General features: G+C 41.0%; 2 protein-coding genes across 2 annotated transcripts in view; one reads left to right on the plus strand and one right to left on the minus strand.

Moving 5' to 3' along the window:
* Nucleotides 1-18360, minus strand: part of tbx15 (T-box transcription factor 15) — a 35842-nt gene extending 17482 nt beyond the window's left edge. Inside the window, exons 1-2 of the mRNA XM_079277595.1 lie at nt 17856-18360; nt 1683-1890 (exon numbers count right to left, since the gene is read on the minus strand). Coding sequence (XP_079133721.1) covers nt 1683-1890; nt 17856-18042 — 395 coding nt within the window. The 5' untranslated portion in view covers nt 18043-18360. The remainder of the gene's footprint in view (nt 1-1682; nt 1891-17855) is intronic.
* LOC306783783 (uncharacterized protein) lies at nt 6505-14841 on the plus strand. Its single transcript, XM_079277594.1, has 11 exons — nt 6505-6762; nt 8156-8244; nt 8484-8633; nt 8920-9053; nt 9230-9366; nt 9525-9618; nt 10206-10323; nt 10573-10796; nt 10942-11113; nt 11225-11352; nt 11507-14841. Exons 2-11 carry the CDS (start codon nt 8157-8159, stop codon nt 11822-11824), a joined length of 1563 nt encoding a protein of 520 aa, XP_079133720.1. The 5' UTR covers nt 6505-6762; nt 8156; the 3' UTR covers nt 11825-14841.
* Nucleotides 18361-20238: the final 1878 nt, after the last annotated feature.

The following is a 20238-nucleotide window of genomic DNA, read 5'->3' on the forward strand; positions in this document are numbered from 1 at the left end:
CAAAACAACAAACAAGACAAAACCAAATCACGTAAACATTCGCATTCCTGAGCTGAGACGTCTGCTGAAACTGAGATTATTTGATTGAAGCAAGTGTTTCCCTTCTTTTCATAATTACAGTTTTGATAAAAACAAACATTTGTGCAGAGAAATAAATATTTTTAGGTAAAGAAAACTAAAATAGCCACACCAATTAAACTGCAGGTATTTTTACATCATATATTTATCAAAATACAGCTTCATGAAGAGGCTGCACGTGACTGAGGGACATTTCGATTTCTCTCCTCGTTCTGCACTTCAAACGCTGAATTCCGCTCCGTTTCATTTGAAGCTCGTAAATCTGAAGCAGCTAATGAGAGCACAGCGCTGCTCTCGTTAGCTGCTTCAGATTTACGAGCTTATTATGAGCAGGCCGTGAAACGCGCACCAAGACGTGTCGTGTCCACCTTCATGTTTGTTTCGGCGCAAATGGAATTATATTCATATTTATGAGCTGATTACCAATTTAAACCCAATTCACAAAAAAACAGACAAGTCTGTAACGACACGAGAAGTGAGACGTGAGAGGAGGAGCTGCGACTGTTGGAAATTACAATAAAAGTCTGGTTTTAAAATAACATTATGAACAAACACAACTCTTCTGAAGTTTCATTTAGTTTCAAACATATTGGACATATAAACCCGTCCTTTAATAAGACTTATGCACGACCATTATGTTTTAACCATTTTGCAAGAAGAAATATTTCAAACATAAAACGCGTTATTAGCAACATCTTAACCACTTTGAGGTGGAAAGAAAATTGAGAAGAATATCCTGAAAATGCATTTCATAAAGTGCCCTGAACGGTATTTTCCTCGTTGTTAAACACAAAGTAAAGTAATGAAGCGTTTGATCAGAAGTATTTCACTTCTGTTGTAAATGTAAAGAATATTCTCACCTCACTGAGTTTATTCACTTCACCTGAGAACCAAAAGCGTTACGCGATCATACCTTGTTAAAGCTGAACATTAACGCTGATGTGTGTCGTGCGGATTGATGTGAGCAGAGGGGGGGGGGGGGGGGAAGTGTTAGTGGCGCAGAGGAGCGCTGAACAAAAAGGTCCTTTCCTGCAGACTCCGCAGGTCAACTTGCGCGCGCGCGCTCTGGTTTCGACTTGTTGGCCCGAACAGAGAAACACGGAACATGTTCGAGGGAGATTAATGAGAAGCAGCTCTCGTTGTTCGGAACCTTCCGCGTCACGAGGGCCTGAACGCAACACAGAGAGGCCTGCATGTGCAACACATTAACACCCGCCAAACACAGAGGTGTGTGTGCGCGCGTGCGTGTGTGCGTGCGTGTGTTCAACGCTAACTCAATGTGTCTGTGAAAATTACGCATTTGTGTTTGTGCGTCTTCAGATTTTCGGTCTACGCATGCGCTGAATCTATGCGTTTGTGTGTCTTAATAATCTTACCCCATAATAAATATAGATATATTTTAAATAATCTCTTAATTGGAATTATAAGGAACCCAATTTTCTGTTTGTCTTCACCAAATACAAAAAGAAAGAAAAAAACTTTGTAAGCGTCAAAGTTCGCCTCTTTTACGCACAGTCTGTGTGCGCCAGAATCTGCCGCAGAGCTGCACGTAGACCTCCTGGGGGTACTTCCAGCAAACGAGTGTGTGCGTGTGCCTGGCCTACCTGCCCGCCTTGGTGATGATCATCTCCGTGCCGATGTCATGGAAGCGCTTCCAGAGGTCTGCGCACTGCAGCTCCACCTGGATCTCCTCCATGGAGGCCGAGGGCGACGGCTCGCAGGCGACGGGGGCCAGTTCGGCAGGTGAGCCGAAGGAGCACGACGTCCTCTCGGCCAGACCCTCTCCGTCCGAGCCGGGACTCGCCTCCGAGTCTGCGAAGGGGGAGAAAAATGAGGAAGATGATGAGAAGGCAGCGCTGAAACAGTGGGATACGCTTTATTTTACGCAGGAAACTTGGCCCGAGTGCGCAGAGCACAGTTCTCTCTGCGCTGACTCCCAAATCACCTGCAGCTTGGAGAGAGACGCGGCTGAATTTGGCTCGCTGGCCCGACTCGTCGTGGAGTTCTGGGCCGGAGTCAAAAGCAGAATAAATGTTGCGTAAAATCTTTTGAAACGCGATGGAGAAAAATATAAAATGTCGTTCAGGACCGAGTTCAACAGACTGACCCGTTCAAACTCATCAACGCGTCACGATGTCACAGCTGATAGAAACCTTCATTCATCCTGAAACCGTTCCAGACCTACAGGGAAGCTTTCCATCCGTCTGAGACCCGAACCAGCATGACCTCAGCCCCGTTACATTGAGCCGGTTTCACTCCATTGTTAAAGGGACAGTTCACCCCAACATCACATATTGTTCTTGTTACTTGTAGTTGCTGTGAGTTATATAATGGGACAATATGGTGCATAAAGCCCCCCCCCCCCCCCCCCCCAAACCCCATTTCAATCAACAGTCTAACTGCCACAGCAGGGTGGACAAAATAACAAGAACACCTGCAGGGTTACAAAGTTTGCAGTGAAGGTTTTCCTTCTATCTTGTCCTCCACACACGTTCATCTTCACTCAGTGGCGGCTGGTCAATAGAGGGTCATGGGGCATGGGCCCACCATGAGCAACACAAAAACAAAAAAAATTATAATAATCATAAATTATACAAATTCTCAATATTTGTGTTTTTGAACTATGGAATGTACCCAGTAATGTGTGTAAAATATGATATCTGCGCAAAATATATGCCTTCCTGCTCGTGCTCTCTGTCTGTGTGCATGACACTCTGAGAACGCGCAGCTTGGGGGGCCTGATCGTTTTGGCCCAAAAGAGGCGGGTCTATGAAGCAGTTTAGCCAATTGCTGATTCAAGATATAAATGAGTGACATACAATTTAGCCAATCAGCGCCCTCAAATAGATTCAGCTTGGGGCAAGAACGATCAGGCCCCCTCGCTGCGCGTTCTCGTCAGGAGAAGTCTCTACAGGCGAGCACTCCTCCTCCAAGACCCGTTTGAGAGGAGAACTTTGAGGAGATTCTGCAGCCAAAGAGCTGATATCAGATCAGCCTGACCTCACAATCAGACAGCAGACTCGCGGGAAAGGGAAGCAGTACATGAAGCTTCTGTACTAGCTGAACACCAGACAGGTTAGCTAGCTGCATGACGTCATGCTAATCATTTATTTAGCTTTTTAAAACAACGGGGACGGATCCAGCACGGACAGTTAGGGAGTGAGGGATGAGGAGGTAAGGAAACATGAGAACACCAGGGTAGGGAGTGAGGGATGAGGAGGTAAGGAAACATGAGAACACCAGGGTAGGGAGTGAGGGATGAGGAGGTAAGGAAACATGAGAACACCAGGGTAGGGAGTGAGGGATGAGGAGGTAAGGAAACATGAGAACACCAGGGTAGGGAGTGAGGGATGAGGAGGTAAGGAAACATGAGAACACCAGGGTAGGGAGTGAGGGATGAGGAGGTAAGGAAACATGAGAACACCAGGGTAGGGAGTGAGGGATGAGGAGGTAAGGAAACATGAGAACACCAGGGTAGGGAGTGAGGGATGAGGAGGTAAGGAAACATGAGAACACCAGGACACACATGAGAACTCTGTCAAGCTACATATTAGACAAAGTGAACATCTTTTCTTCTACATAGTTGTCCTCAGTCTCATCTGCTTAACTTGGTCATGGAGGCATCAACATGTAATAGAGATGTTAAATTAACAGTGAAAACTCATCATAGCTTAATTTAACATCAGTATTCATAATTACACTTCATGTTTACTTCTCCTGATCTTTACCTCACAAGGTCCATAGCGGCATCTCAATAAATGAACATGTTACATTATATTATATAAGTGTTATTTACTGATTGTTTTCGTGTTGGAATACATATTAAATATTTAACTGCCAAGTAATAATGCGTGTTTGATACATTTTGTTTTGCATTAAATCATACTGGGATGTTTGCTGACATTGATAAGATGGCCCTACAGAGAACATGTTCACCAGCCGCACTGTCGTCACTGCAAAACAACCTAAACTGAACTATTCATCCAGAGTGACACAGGAAATAAAAAATGACACCAGATTCTAAATCAAAACTTCTTTTTCTTTGTGCCAATTAACAACAGCACTTCTCAACAGAAGACATTCCTCAACAAAGAATTACTCGTCTTGACTGTGATGTTTAAATAACACGTGTGCTGTTGATCAAAAGTAAAATGGAAACCTTATGGGGTCAGAAATCAAAAACACGCATCATCGTTTTTCCAGCTGGGATGTCGAATCGCCCAAATCTCAACACCTCAGAGCTGCACTTTGCATAAGATCACCACATGATCCGTCTTCCTTCACGTTTCTCAGAAATAGTTTAGAACTGAAGTTCCTCCACCACCACCACCCGAAGTAAGAATCTAATAAAGGATTATTTATTGGGAGCCCGTGACACGAGGAGGTCGACTTGGCAGACCGATGGCTCACAAACACAGTTATGCAAATGCAGAGCTGCTGCTGAGAGACTGGGCAGCGTCCCGGGCACAACGCCGCAGAGCAGGCCGAGCCAACGCCGCTGGAAACAAGAGGAGCTGAGAGGAGTGATGGAGATAGGGAGAGAGGAGGGAGGAGGTGGGCGAGGGAGGGGGTGGGCGAGGGAGGAGGTGGGCGAGGGAGGAGGTGAGGGAGGGAGGAGGTGGGCGAGGGAAGAGGTGAGGGAGGGAGGAGGTGGGCGAGGGAGGACTATAATGACCACAGAGAGACTTTCCATCGTCTTCTCAGGGAAATCCTTCCGGTGTCACTGCAGCCAGCGAGGACTGTCACACATGATTACTTTTCCCTTCTTCTGCTTCTTCAGACTGTTCCCACACATGCAGATACACCGTCTAAAACACGTATCACTGCTGGTGTTACAGGAAGAGGACAGGAAGCAGCTCAGGAACCATACGCCTGCACTCTGATGTAAATCTCAACATGGGGCCAGTGAGACTGGACGCTGCTCTTCATTCGAGAGGAAGAGCAGCGATTTGGGATTTAACGGCCGGACAGTAAACAGAGTCACGCCTCCGTTTTTCATTTCACACAAATGTTCTTATGAACGAGGTTTTCTGAGAGGATGAGAATGTCTGCTGTGACACAAACTGAGTCAAAGTGTTTCAGACTGTCGTCCACAGACGTACTGAAGGCAAAAAGTTTGTTTTTACATTTCTAATTAATGTTTCATTAGAAATGTAAACATTTGTGACGAATTGATCATTTAAAGGCCATAAATCTAAAGTCAAACTCGGGGATATTAATAAAAACAATATATAAACCATGAGCATATTTCTAATAAATAACAGAGTGTACGATCAACATCCCACTTTAAACATTATGTCTAAAATCTGTCTTTCCATCTTGGCATTGAAACCAATATTTTAACTTTTGTTTTTGCATTTCTAAATATTAGACTCAGATTTACATCTTAATCTTTGAAGTAAGCCCTTAAAGCATTTGTCCATTTCTGTCTGTTCTAACTTTACTGAAGACATATTGATGTTCTATAAGTGCAATGTTTTAGAGTTTGAAAGTATTGAACGAATATTAAATACAATGTAAGCTACTGTATCAATTACAGTGTTAAACATTAAACTGTTTAATTGTGTTGTACAGATATTTATACTTTAGTTTGACCTGTGAACTCTTATTTGTTATAAAGTTATATATTTTACAACACGCAAAAAAAAGGAATGTCATCAGTCAGAGATTTTTGGGGTTTTATAATCTAAAGTTGAGTTCCACTGTAGCAACAACATTCAACATTAAAAAAAAAAACTGAAAACATGCTTTTAATATTTGCAACAAACACAGAAACGCTTCATTGAGCCTCGGATCTGCTCTGAGCCTCTAAAACCTGTTTGCAGGGAACCGACTAAACACTCTCTCACACACACACACACACACACACACACACACACACACACACACACACACACGTATACATATGTATACAGTATATACGGGTCTAAAGCAGGAGCTGGATGCAGCCAGACGAACACGCAGCATGGAGCATAAATATTCATCTGTATGCAAACAGAACAACACTTTTAGTTGAAGGCAACAACTGAGATGCATCTTTATAAGTGAATCCAACTCTCGGTGCATTATTGAGTGAAGCCAACGAGTCTTTTATAACCTGACTAACTCGATTCGTTTAAGTACAACCAACATGATTTTAATTAAGTTATTCAATTAAACCAACTCAATATTAATCCAAATGTTGTGGTTGTGAAATTTAGTTGGTTCAAAAAGCCTGAATTTATTACATTTATTTATTGTTGAACAAAAAAATGTGGCCACTAAGCAGAAGCTGCCCTGACATCAGCTGTGGTTATCCTCTCTCACACACACACACACACACACACACACACACACACACACACACACACACACACACACACACTTCTTGCGGTTTAAGGGCCCAATCAGCTCGTACACAGGAAAAACGGGAGAGTAATTTTTCCGGAGTTACAATTATTTTCCACTGAAGGAGTCATATTTAATCATTTTGGAGTGTAATTACTTCCAGTAGCCAGTAGAGTGTGAGTAAATATTCAGAATAAAATCTATTGGAGTAAAACAGCGTGACCACGCCCACAACGGTTCCTTAAGTTTCGTTTCTGCCGCCATGACACCTCTCGCTACACTGGAATGAGCTGACGTTTTATGGAACGGAAGGGCTGAAGTGAGGAACAGAAGACGGCATTTGAAATAACATGTCAGGTAAGGTCATTCGTTTTGGTTAACTTCATGTGTGTAAGGTACATTGTGTAGCAACATTGCAGCTAACCTAACGTTACTTCACTATTTGCATTGTCAGATATGAGCCGTAGCTTCTGATTGTTCGCGTTAGCAGATGCTAACGGTAGCTTCTAACGTTTTCACATAACTTAGTCACAGTCAAACGTTAGCTTCTAACGCATTAACATCAATTCGCAAAATATTTGGTGGTTTATGGACATATTAACGTCGACACACCTGGATTATATTTGGTGGTTTATGGACATATTAACGTCGACACACCTGGATTAAAGTCTCAATAAAGTAGTATTAGCTATCATCAGTAGCCAGCGGACTTCACTGAGCAGGTGCATGTGTGTTTTATTCTGTGTTTTACTGTGAAAATGGCTATGTAGAATTTGCAGTTTGTTGGCGTCAACACGTGTATTTTACTCAGAAAGGAGCTGTTAACGACCGTTTTAAGCTGCATTTGTTGGCGCTAACCTGTGTATTTTACTCTGAAAAGAGCTGTTAAAAACCGTTTTAAACGGACTGTTTCTAGCTGCGTTTGTGGGCGCTAACACGTGTATTTTACTCTGAAAAGAGCTGTTAACGACTGTTTTAAGCAACTGTTTCCGGCTGCGTTTGTTTGCGCTAACACGTGTATTTGACTCTGAAAAGAGCTGTTAACGACTGTTTTAAGCAACTGTTTCCGGCTGCGTTTGTTTGCGCTAACACGTGTATTTGACTCTGAAAAGAGCTGTTAATGACTGTTGGACTGTTTCTAGCTGCGTTTGTTGCCGCCAACACGTGTATTTGACTCTGAAAAGAGCTGTGTTGATGGACTGTGTTTCGCTGCAGTTCATCAGCACCCTGGTCGATGCAACATGTGTGTTATACTTTGAAAAAATGCACTTCACTCTGTTGACTGCTAAAACTAGCTGGGCTTGACATTGGCACGGGCCACTCGCGAAGTGCGGGTAGAATTCCGCAGCATAAGCTGATTGATCTGTTGCACTGTGGCATGCTAGAGACGGCCAAGTCGGAGACAACCAGGTGAAGTAGACATTGTTCAAGATGAGACAACTGGTTACATTTCTGATGATGTGTTCACGCCAAACGCAGTAGATTACATACAAAGTCTATGCACAGCCACTATGAGACTGGAGTGACGCGAATTGGCGATTCAAGCGAATGAACAGGTCCCTTTAGTACAGCGTAATAAAGACGTGCTTAAAATGTCCCTCGTTTTTATAATGAAATAGTTTACCCTTGTGGAGACCTACTATTAGTCCATGCATCATGTCTTTCTAATGTTGGCTTACTGTGGTATTACTAATGTTGGCAGTCAGCTGTTTCTGATAATGAAACTAATTTAATTGTTTTTGTCATGAAGGATGCAAGCTGTAAGAGTGAAGTACAGAGATCGTCAGAAGTACATTTGTTATGAGGGGCAACTAACCTTCAAATCATTTTTGGATTGTGGTGAGTGAAAAATATTGCACACACTAACCTGTGGAACAATACACTTGGGATGTCACTCTATGTTTTGCATACCTGAAAGTCTTTTCCCTGGAATAGCAAAGGTCTGCATGGAACACTGTCAGTTTTGGGATTACAATGTTCAAGTGAAGATGGCCTTCTGATTGCTGTCTGTTATGTTTTTCTGCAAATACACAACCGATTCATCACTAAGCTTGTCCCTTGGTATTTTGTCTTCACAGTTGCCAAGAAATTTGACCTTCCAACCTTGGACTTAAAAGTCTATGATGAATCAAAGACCGAAGTTGATGAGGAGGTGTTTGAGTTTCTACTAAAGAAACAAGACATTGGTGTGCTGGAGATTTGTCTACCCCAAGACCCAAATCTTGAGGGTTAGTTACTTATTAGCTTATAACTTCATATTTATCTGTACGGCTTGGTCAATCTAACATGTTTTGAATATGCAAGACAATTTAATATATCTGAGTTGGGGTTTTTTAAAATCTTATTTAGATATTTTGAAATCATCTCTGCTCACCCTTTCCACAATTTCTGGAACTGTTGTGGGCATGATACAATGTGAAATATTTGCATTCCTCTAATAATGGATGTGTGCACTTATATTGTCTTATAGTCACATTGTTAATCACATTAGTTCAATGTTAATATGATTTCTAGATTCTTTGAGCTCCCCTTCATGCTCCTCCTTTGCAAGCTTCAGTGGAGACAATGAGAGGGACTCGGACGACACCACTATATTGCAGCATAGTCCTGCTACAAGACAAAGAGATGAGGGAAGTCATCTAGCTCAGGTAAGCTCTGCAGTTTCCCTTGCATCCTTTCTGAAGGTTTAAAAAAAATGCCAAGGTTGAATGGTAAATGGCTGAATAACTGAAGTTGTAAAATTGTGGCCATTCTGTTTGATAATACTTGATGTCATTATTGTTTTAAACGTTTCATTGTGTTCATTTTTGTTCTTCCCACTTAGATGATTGAAGACATCCTGAAGAACAAACCTGGAGGAGAGAGGATCATGAATGAGTATGCCCGAACAAAAAGCCTAACGGATGCCAGAAGACGTGATATGGTCAAGATATTGGTCGCACATATGACAAGTGAACATGGGTATGTTGTCATGTTGTTATTATTACATACCTGCACTCCTAATACACATGTGTGTCTTGAATTGACACAGTACAACACCCCTCTTTTAGCAGGTGGAATTTACACATCAATACTTTTGATTGGAGCACATATAGTAAAGTCTGTGTGTTTGTGTGTAGGACAAGTCCTTCAAGGCGCGTTAAAGAGGACTACGCAAGGGGCATCACTACCTTGTACCCATACCTGGCCGATCCTAGGAGCAAGTTAGGCTATGTAAGTACATTAAAACGTCTAACTTATTTACTTTTCACTTGCTTGGAATGTAAATATTTCAACTGCTGTTTTACAGATGGGTAGTGTTTTTATTTCAAATAAAGATCTGTAAACATTACTGCATGGCAACAAGGGCTGTCACTTTTTGAACATTTGTTTGAATGTAATTAACATTCAAACTCTAATGACTCATTTGAATAAAAAATGTACAGTCTATATCCACAGCTGACTGTTTAACGTAGTTTACTTTGTCACCCAACAGAGGGCGCTCTAACGTATTGCGTGTCATTTCATATTTGTTCGAGTGTTATTTTTGGAAAAGGTGACAGCCCTAATGGCCACCATCTCTGCCTTCCCCGTAAGTTGAACTCTGGCGGTGTTAAAGCTCAGTTTACTTTCGCACCGCAAGGGTTAGCCCATTAACAAGACACAACACTAACCGTGTAATACAATAACCTCTGTTTTTCAAAATAACTGTCATTAGAAAGAAAGGCCTCATCACAATACTAGGAAATATGATAGTTTTTGGGGAAAGATTAAACTATTTCAACTTGTTCAATCAAACTGAATAACCCTTTTTACTTTAGGAGCATTATTACAATGCAGAAGATGGGAGTGGGTATCTGGCATGGAGACTGAAATTTGTTCAGAAGGAAGCATCGGAGGGAAAAAAGAAGACCTGCAGTCAGTCACAAACACTAACTGGTATGTGTGAAGTCTAATTCATAATGCATGATGAGGGAATAATCATATAATGTATATATATATATATATATATATATATATATATATATATATATATATATATATATATATATATCCTATTTTTCTTCTGGAGACGTAAGTGCCTGCATGGCCATCCTTGCAGAGTTTTCCAAGCCTTATTTCTTATATCTTAGGACATAATATCATATACTAACCCAGTAATTGATAAAAGTGCCACCACTATTACAGGTGGTCCAAAAGCAGAAAGAGACTCATTCAGAGTGGAAAACGGGCTAACCACAGAAAGCCTGTGCTGCGAGGCCATTGCGCTTATGAAGCATACAGCTGATGAAGCAACTGTGAAGGAGAAGATGAAGCAGACCTTTACCTATCGCCAAGACATGGTTCATGACCCAGTGAAGTCCTCTGAACTATTCACAGCGTTTCCAAGATTCCTGGACATGGCAGGACTGGTATGTGAACGTTCTACTGCCACTGTCATGACAATATTATTTCTGTTCTACAATAGCCTGGGTAGGGTTGTAAGATCTGTCATGACCATGGTGCTACACCATAATGTTTACTGTTCTGTTTTGACCAATTCTATCTTGTCTGCAGATTGACCAAGACTTTGGTCTGATGTTTGGGGATGCTGCTACTACAAAGTTCCTGGAGAGATGGCCTACTATCTACAAACAGAAAGTCCTCGAACAAAGCCGTGGCCTCACACAGACAGCCGATCTTCAAGACCTGGTTCAAAATGCTGAATGCACAACAGACGTGGAAAATGGTATGCTAAAAGTTAAGGATCATAGTTATGGAAGAGAGAATAGTTTTTGAATGAAAAATGGATTGACTGTTCGCTTGTAGTAAATGCTTGTTTATGAATTTTTACTTCCAGGATGGGACAGTGACATGTCATCCATTTTGGTTCTTGTCCACCTTCTACCACCATCACCACATGGCCGCAAGAGACCAGGAAAACTCTCAGCCAGACAAGCCAGTGACCGTCTTGTGAAATTCATTAAGGTGAGGTTACAGTTCAATTAAACTGGAAAATCGTCACTGTTCTGTCCCCTTTTCTAAACCTTTCAATCCTCTTTTTAAGATTATGGTCAATTAAGACATTTCCTTAAACTGACTAATTTTATAGCTGACTAATTCATTATTTTTTCTGTCACAGACTGGGATGAGCATCCAGGGGCATCTGGACGGCATCGTGGAAAGCCTTCAACCATACCTGCTAGCTGTGGGGACCCAGAAGAGTCTGATTCACAAATACTTCATTGTGATTGACAAGCATGCAATACCTTGTAAGTCACCAGACACACTTGCCTGTTTTGATGAGCTTTTCAAAGCTCATTTTGTCTTTGGTACTTCGTACAACCAGGATCTGGTAAATGTGTACAACTTCTTGCAAACCACGATCTTTGAAATCGATGTTGATACCACTAAGGTGAATCCAAGGGTTGCAGAGTTGAGGGCTCGGATGCTGCATTGAGTTGATACGAAGATGTTTTGTTTTATTTGCAAAATCCCCCAGGCAAACACCAATTCCCTGACAAAACACTTGAAGTTGATCCACGGACTTTGTTCAGGAAAGACCCTTCGTCTTAAATGTGGTCAGGCTGGTTGTTCACTAGTTTATGGCACTTTTTCTGGGTTTCGAAAGCATCTAAATAAAGCACATGAACCTTGTTCTGATCCTGGTGAAGGCCCATCTACATCTGAAGATTTAGCAGCAAGTAATTTTGATGACTTGCCAGCAAGAAGTTCACCTTCTGACTCAGTCCTTCTCAAAAGGAGTCTTGTAGACAGCTGCGCTGCAACAGTAGCCGAACTTAAAGTGGCAGGCGTAAGTGAAACAACTGTTAACTCTTTGGTAATTTCGATGGAAGAGATTGTTGACGATATCCATAATCAAGCAAAAGAATCTGTGAAGAAGTGTCTATCTTTACAGGAGCCTATCAAAAGCGACATTGAGAGCAAAATTGATCAGTGTTTCGAAAAAATGGAAAATCCCTATGGTGTATTAAATTCTGAGAGTAAAAGAAGGCAGTATTTTACAGAGAAGTGGGGAAGGGTAGACTTAGTTGAATATGTTCTTGGTACAAGATTTGATACCCTACGCAATCGCACCACTGGAACTTATGATCAGGTTGTTGTCACTGATAAATTAGTTTACATCCCTATTTTGAAAACTTTACAATTTATTTATCAACATCCTAACATAAAAGAGATGATGCAGACTTCAAGTTCAGGAGAAAATCTTCATGACTTGTGCGATGGAGATCTTTTCAAGAGTCATGATCTATTTTCAAAACAGAAGCATGCCATTCTGATTCAGCTTTTTTATGATGATTTTGAAACTGCAAATCCTTTAGGCTCAAAACGGGGAATACATAAATTAGGTGCACTCTATTTCACCTTGCGGAATTTTTCTCCCAAGTACAACTCAAATCTGCTTAATATTCATTTGGTCGCTTTATTTCATGCCCAAGATGTTAAAACATATGGCTTTTCTAAAATACTTGATCCACTTATGCAGGATATTAAAATACTTGAGAAGGATGGAATTCGGGTCCCCTTGTATGATCAGCCAGTGTATGGAACTATTGTCCAAGTTACAGGTGACAACCTTGGTCTTCACAGTTTGTTTGGTTTTGTTGAATCATTCAGTGCCAGATATTGTTGCCGCTTCTGTCTTGCTGAGAAAGAAGACTTTCAGACTGAGTTTAATGAAGATTCACCCAAGATAGTTTTGCGAACTCGCGCACTTCATGCGGAACATTGCCAAATGATGGAGACAAATCCCACTCTTCCCTATGTGATGGGCGTTAAACGTTCTTGCATTCTAAATTCCTTGCAATATTTCAATACATGTGAAAACTTCTCTGTCGATATTATGCACGATATCTTGGAGGGAGTGGCACAATATGAAATGAAACTTCTATTACTGCACTTGAAAGATAAGTACACAACATTAAAAGAAATAGACTGTAGAATTAGGAGTTTTAACTATGGCTATATGGAGCAAAACAACAAACCTCCTACAGTTAAGTTAAGGGAGGACTCAAATGACTTGGGGTTGAATGCAATCCAATCCTGGTGTTTACTTCGCAATCTACCACTTATCTTTGGAGACTTGGTTTGTCCAAATGATCAACACTGGTATTTGCTACTGCTTTTGCTTCAAATTGTAAACATTGTATTTTCACCAAAGTTATCAAAGGGTATTACTATTTTTTTGAAACACTTAATCGTGGAACACCACAGGTTGTTCAAGCATTTGTTTCCAAACAAAAGGCTGCTACCAAAACATCATTTTATGGTGCATTACCCTATGTGTATTCTTAAAATTGGACCACTTTTGCATAGTTGGTGCATGCGCTATGAAGCAAAGCATCATTTCTTTAAGAAACAATTAAAAAGCTTCAAAAATATCACTAAAACTTTGGCCAAGAAACACCAAAATCAAATAGCATACAGGTGGCAGACATTTGATCCCAATGAAGTGATAATTGGTCCAGGTAATATGGTAGCTTTAAATGTGCTAGACTGGGGCTATGAGATAGCTGAGACTATTCAGGTACCAATTGACACCAAGGTTTTAAATATTAGATGGGCCAAACACCATGGAAATATGTATCGGACGGGTTTAGTCGTTTGTCTGAAGGTTCATTGTGAGATGCCAGTTTTTCACAAAATCCACCATGTAGTTCTGAAAGATGAGAGGTTATTGTTTGTTACATTTGCCCTGCAAACAGTGTGTCTTGATGAGCATTTTAATGCATATAAAGTTGTGTGCACAAAAGACGGACCTCATGTAGTTGATGTGAAAGAGATTTTCTGTTATAAAGCATTTGATGTACAAATGTCATACAGGTGTGATGATGCAAGTTTGTTTATTGTGCCATACTGTTTCCTATGATGTCATAGTGAAAAGGCCAAAGTGTTCCAAAGGTCCAAAATGTATTCTGTAAAATATGTATGGATACATTGCACATTTGTAATACAAAATAATAAATTGTGCTTTGGTAAATACTGATATCTGATTTATTTAACTTGTTGGGTTTAATGATAACCTTCCAGAGTAAGTTCTCTCAGGTTTTAATCATAATTTAGTTCTCTATGGAGTGTAATTTAGTTCTATATGGAGTGGAATATAGTTCTATATGGAGTGGAATATAGTTCTATATGGAGTGGAATGTAGTTCTATATGGAGTGGAATATAGTTCTATATGGAGTGGAATGTAGTTCTATATGGAGTGGAATGTAGTTCTATGTGGAGTGGAATGTAGTTCTATATGGAGTGGAATGTAGTTCTATGTGGAGTGGAATGTAGTTCTATGTGGAGTGGAATAGTTCTAAGTTGAGTAAAATGGCAGTAGAGTTGTTTTCATTTTATGCTACATAGAGTAAATTATCATCATCTAGAGTTAAATACAAACACTGAATAGAGTAAAAAATACTCTGAATCATTAACTCTGAGGCAAGAGTAGATTTTACTCTATATAGACTGGGACCAAATGTTGTATTTTATTGAGTAAAATTTTATTCAATTTGAGTAAAATTTACTCCGACAAATTTACTGTGTACCAGGCTTCATTAAAACGAGGTTAACATCCGTTGAAGGCCACTAATCGGTCTGAATTTAATCAAGTCAGTGTTGTCCTTCAAACTGTCCTCTGGGTCAAAGTTCACGAGCAGTACTTTATACTAAAGGGATATATATTATAAATATATATATTACAGAAAGAAAAAGTGCTATTAATGACGCCATAAAGGTTTTTAAAATCAGACTTTTACCAATATAATCTGCATTATATTAAATTGTAACTATTTTTAATTGAGGAGCAATTTGACACTATTATAATAATAGTTATTTGTCTGTAAATGATCTTGTGAGGAGATGGTTGTTTTTAAAGTGTGATCAATCTCCATCATTAGATTTAACATATATCTTCTTTATGTCTCTAATTTTAGAAATAATTTTAAAAGATTGTTCAAACCTACAGGAGTTTATTTTGATGCAAAACACAAAATATATCAGCCGTAAATTTGGAGAAACTGTATCATGTATCATCTGCGATGTTTCGATTTGAGGTGCAGTAATAAAACAGGATCCTCTCTTCCATGAGCGCCACATGGACACAGAATGTGCAGCGCGATGCTCATAACAGCGCATGTTGTATAGATTCTAAGAGAGGAAATTAAAAAGGTTTAGGAGGTTAACACATTGGAGAGTGAAGCTGTTATTTTGCATTGATCGTGAAAATGGAAGTTGATGCGTTCAATGAAGTCGCAGCAGATTGCTGACGTGGACAGAAGCAACGTGCCCAGCATGTAATCAGTGAGTAACTCAATCATCACACCTGCTTCCTCGCCAATGCAGTAACAACTTCACGCACACGTCTCTTTCATCAGCCTGCAATGAGAAATGACTCAACGTTTGGGTCATTTTAGTATCAGTAATAGTTTATTATCGTGCAGTATAGTCGTGGAAACAAATGAACAGATCCCTGCTCAGGATTCTGGTGTTTGTAGTGAGTTACCTCTTTGCGTAATCTGTGCGTAAAAGTGAAAAGGGCCACCTTAAATGGCATGGTTTGGGTCAGGCCTTTTTATAATTAAATATCAAGTTACACTAGATGTAGTTATTCTTGTGAATTCGTGTCTTAAATGGTAAATATTTTGGACATGTGGTTGTTTCTGGAGGTCGAACTAAACCACTTTGTTTCCTCTGCGCTGACTGAACGTTGAGCCGTTAAATGGAGCCTCGTGGTTCAGGCCCGCGCTCAGTCCTGCCCTTGTGTCTTTGGGGCTAATAAACGTGTTATACGACCAGCCGGCTTCCAGCCTCGCCTGCAGCTGAGTAAAAATAAAAAATCACTCCGTTAAGGATTCCTCTAAACCACATAATCTGACCACAGAGACTCGCTGTTCTCGGTCACCGCCGCTCGACGCGCCAAATCGGACCCGAACAGGACCCCTCTGAACCTGCCAGGAACCCGCCTGCTAATGAGCGGGACCAGGAGAAGGAGGGGGGGGGGGGGGGGACTCTGTAATTGAGCCACAAATCCTAAAAACTCTCTGAGACAAAAACCTGCAGAGACGATGAACAGGAGGACGTCTGAGATTGAATTTTCCCGGATAATCGTTGCCCTTTTATAAACAAGCTGGTTGACACAACGCTGTAATCAACGTTTAGTCTCAGCTCCCTCATTGGCTGCACAGCAGACCGTTTACCGTCAACAACAACAACAACAAGCTCCCCGTGACAGCCTCAATCGCCCTCCTCCTGCTGGACAATTATTTTACCGAGTTTATTCTGTTGTTTCTAAGTTTTCGGAGGTCAGACTGCAGTGGGCCGCGTGCAGAGAGCTTCACTTCTCTACATACAGAGATGTAACGAGCCCTGGTGGGATCTTCAGATTTAAAGACAAATTAAATATCAGGGTTATAATATTCACGAGGATCATTCATCGCCATTCACCAAATTTAATAATGTTTTGAAGACGACTGAACTTCATCACCTGGTTTTAAAACTAAATGTCATGTCACATGTTAGTGTCCGTCAGCGTGAAACGTCTCAGAGAAGCGTAAAGACGAAGCAGCTTTATCTTCTAAACCCTGAAATCTAAACACGCAGCAGACATGTTATTAATTCACAGTATGGAGTAATATAATAGTTCATATGCTAAACAATACATTTTCGTTTAAGTTGAGGCAGATGGCCGTGACTTAAAATATAAAGATATAAATGAACTGCGAATATAAAATGTGTGGTTGTTGCAGAAAGAGGCCTCATCTCATGTTTGTTATTAAAATAGTAAACAGAAACAAAATAATAACACTTTTTCATCTTCCATAAAAAGATCCTCTTAATATAACGTCTTTGTATTTTTGTGATGTTTTAACACGTTTCCTCCTCCGCAGTAGTTCGACTCACGCGGAGGTTTGATGGTTGTTGATCTCCAAACATCTTTACTCTGATTTTCTCATTTATCTTTCTCACAGCTGAGAAATGTTAGATGTTTGTGCGCGTGGTGCAATGAGGGTTTTAGTGCAAAGTTATTTTGTATGTTGCGGATATTGTAATTGCGGGAGTCTGGAATCTGTTTGTCGGAGAGTGAAACTCATTGGAAGACTTTATTTACTTCATTACAGAACAACAAGCCGAGGCCTCCAGCAGCCAAACTGACAGCAGCTCCACTTTACGCGCTGGCTCACATTGTTTTTATGGCACTTATAAGTGATGTGGGTTCCACCAGTCCGGATTTAAAACCTGGACTAAACCACTGAGCCTCACTTTGAGTCCTGACATCTATTTTGAAGTAGTTTGAATTAGTTCGTAAGAACTCTTTCTTGATGCGTATTGTGTCATATTCCTGACAGACGTCCTCCCTCCTCTTTGTGGAACGGCGCCTCTACAGCTACGTGCCGTGTCGGGTCACCGAGCGTGCGCTGCAGTGAAACAACCGGACATTTTTGTTTTGTTAAAGCGGTGTGGTGCATGTCTGCGCACTGACCCGGGTCCATATCCAGACAGTGCGCCGGGTCCTCTCCGTCCGCGGCGAGGCTCTCCATGGACAACTCCAGCTCCTTCTCCTCCCAGCCCCGCAGCTTCCTCTTCTTGTTGGAGCCGATCAGGGCTTCCACGGAAAAAGCGTGGGCTCTCGAGCTCAGAGCTGCGGCAGATCGCCTCCTCTCACTCATTTCTATCAAATCCACCCGAATCGGGGGGGAGGGGGGGAGACTTCTCGAAAAAAACTCTCTCCGTGCGTCCAACGCAGTGATCAAAAAACGGTGAAAAACCAAAATAAAAGAATGCACACGTCAGTGTTTACAGCGCGGCGCAAACTCACCAAGTGTCCAAAGTAATCCCAACTGTGACTAGAAACGCCGCGTGAAACTTTTGACGGCCCGCTGTGCCATCCTGGCTGCGCGTGAGATCGAGTCCGGTGGTTTTGTGATGCGGTGCGCGCGTCTCTCCGTCCTTCCTCTCCGCGTCTCTCTTTTTCTCTCTCTGTATCCCCGAACTTCTCGCTGATTGATACTCACTTCTGGGGGGAGTATTTTCTTTTTTTTTCCTCCAGGCGCAGAGGGGGCCGGCCCTCGCGCGCGCGCAGTCTGTCAAACAACCAGCGGTCCAATGGGAAGTGAGGAGAGACAGCGAGACGGAGTGCTTCGTCCAATGGCGGCGGAGGGAGACGTGCGTCCTGGAAGAGGAGCCGTCATCCGGACTGATGAACTGACTCCACAATGTAGCCTAGAGAAATATACTTATTCTATTTACCCTCATTGGATGAACATTTTCCTGCAAAACATAATAATACAATAATAACACGGTGTCAGTTTGAGTTGCTGAATGATGCATTTATTGACCTGACATCTCGGTGTCTCTCTCAGCTTCACTTCTGCTCTGAAGCTTCATCGTCCAGGTCCGGGTCTGTCCGCAGAGGCCGAGGAACCCAAAGTCCTTCTCATCTCTGCTTTGGGAGAAGGATGTTAGGTAAAGTCACATCAGGTGAGGAGGCCGCGTGGAGCCGAGGCGGCACAGGTGGGCTGATCTCAGGTGGGCTGATCTCAGACTGACACGAGGAGGAACGAGGAGTTCAGCGAGGGAAACGGTTCAGAACACAAAATATGATCAGACAATACAGTGGAGCGTTCCCTCAGTTTATCAGGAGGAGATGAAGAGATTATAGATTGCAAATGTAGATTCATAACAACTAAATAATAAATAATAAAGTAGACTAATATAATAAACATATGAGTCAACTGTTTACTCTATTTAACACACATTGCACAACATAAAGTAAATACGAATTAACTCATTTTACTCAAACACATTAAACAATAATTAAGGAGAATGACCATAAAATATAATTTCACTCTGAACCCAATGAGGACAAATATTCGATTCACTTCTAACCAACTATTTCATAAAAAACAGAATGTTTAATATTTATGTTGAAGTAAAAACTAAAATATGTTTACTGCGGTCTAAAGCAAAGAAGAGTTGTTCTAAATAGCAAGTAAATGTATATATACTACTCCGAATAAATACTAAATAGAATAATAGAACAATAATAAGTGAATATGAAGTCAATTAGATTATATTCCTCAATATCAAAAATCACACATTTTTCTCAGCGGGCTGTTATACTCTAATACGAACATCATAATAAATAACAGTTGAAGGTGTTGATCTGTTTGTTACTGCTGCTTCTGAAAAAAGCAGCTTTCCAAAAGGTCAGAGAGCTTCATTCCTCATCTCTAAAACGCATTCGAGCGCGCGCGTGGATTATTACTCAGCAAGAAAGTTATGAAAGATAAAACACAATTAAGAGACAGATTTAAAAATATATAATTAAGCGTAAAAACACTACTGAAACAAATACATTAATTCTGACGCACTTTACGTTGTATGGAAACATGAATTTAGTGCGTAACTTCTCATCAGCTTCTACGTAAACTGACGTCATTATGAGCAGAGAACGAGGCAGTATTTTAAGTGTGTAAAACAATCAGATACTTAGGGAGAAATTACGAGTTTTAACTTATTTTAATATAATTGTATTGTAATTTACAGAACTACAAGCCGGCGATACAAGCCGAAGTCTTTATATATTTTAAGATGTTGGATGAATTTTGCGCGTAAACAAGTAAATATTCTTCGTGCACGCGCAGCGATGGCTTTGAATCCCTGCGGGAGGAAAGTCGTTAAACACGCGCAGTAAAAACTAAAACCAACTGTTTGCAGTTTGGATCCGACGGCATCTCAGTGCGTGAGAGGCTTTCCAATCAGACCTCCACATCCGGGACATTTAGATGAGGATCAACGCATTCAAATACTTTCTGATTCATCTTACGATCATTATTTTACATTTTGACGCCAAAAACACATTT

Source organism: Melanostigma gelatinosum (assembly GCF_949748355.1).
Source record: "Melanostigma gelatinosum genome assembly, chromosome: 10".
In the NCBI taxonomy this organism is placed as follows: Eukaryota; Metazoa; Chordata; class Actinopteri; order Perciformes; family Zoarcidae; genus Melanostigma; species Melanostigma gelatinosum.

Excerpts from the sequence above, each read along its gene's own strand:
- LOC306783783 (XM_079277594.1), top strand. The coding sequence starts at position 8,157 with ATGCAAGCTGTAAGAGTGAAGTACAGAGATCGTCAGAAGTACATTTGT. Across the intron at positions 8,634-8,919 it reads CCAAGACCCAAATCTTGAGG|ATTCTTTGAGCTCCCCTTCA; the intron begins GTTAGTTACTTA and ends TATGATTTCTAG. Across the intron at positions 10,324-10,572 it reads TCAGTCACAAACACTAACTG|GTGGTCCAAAAGCAGAAAGA; the intron begins GTATGTGTGAAG and ends CCACTATTACAG.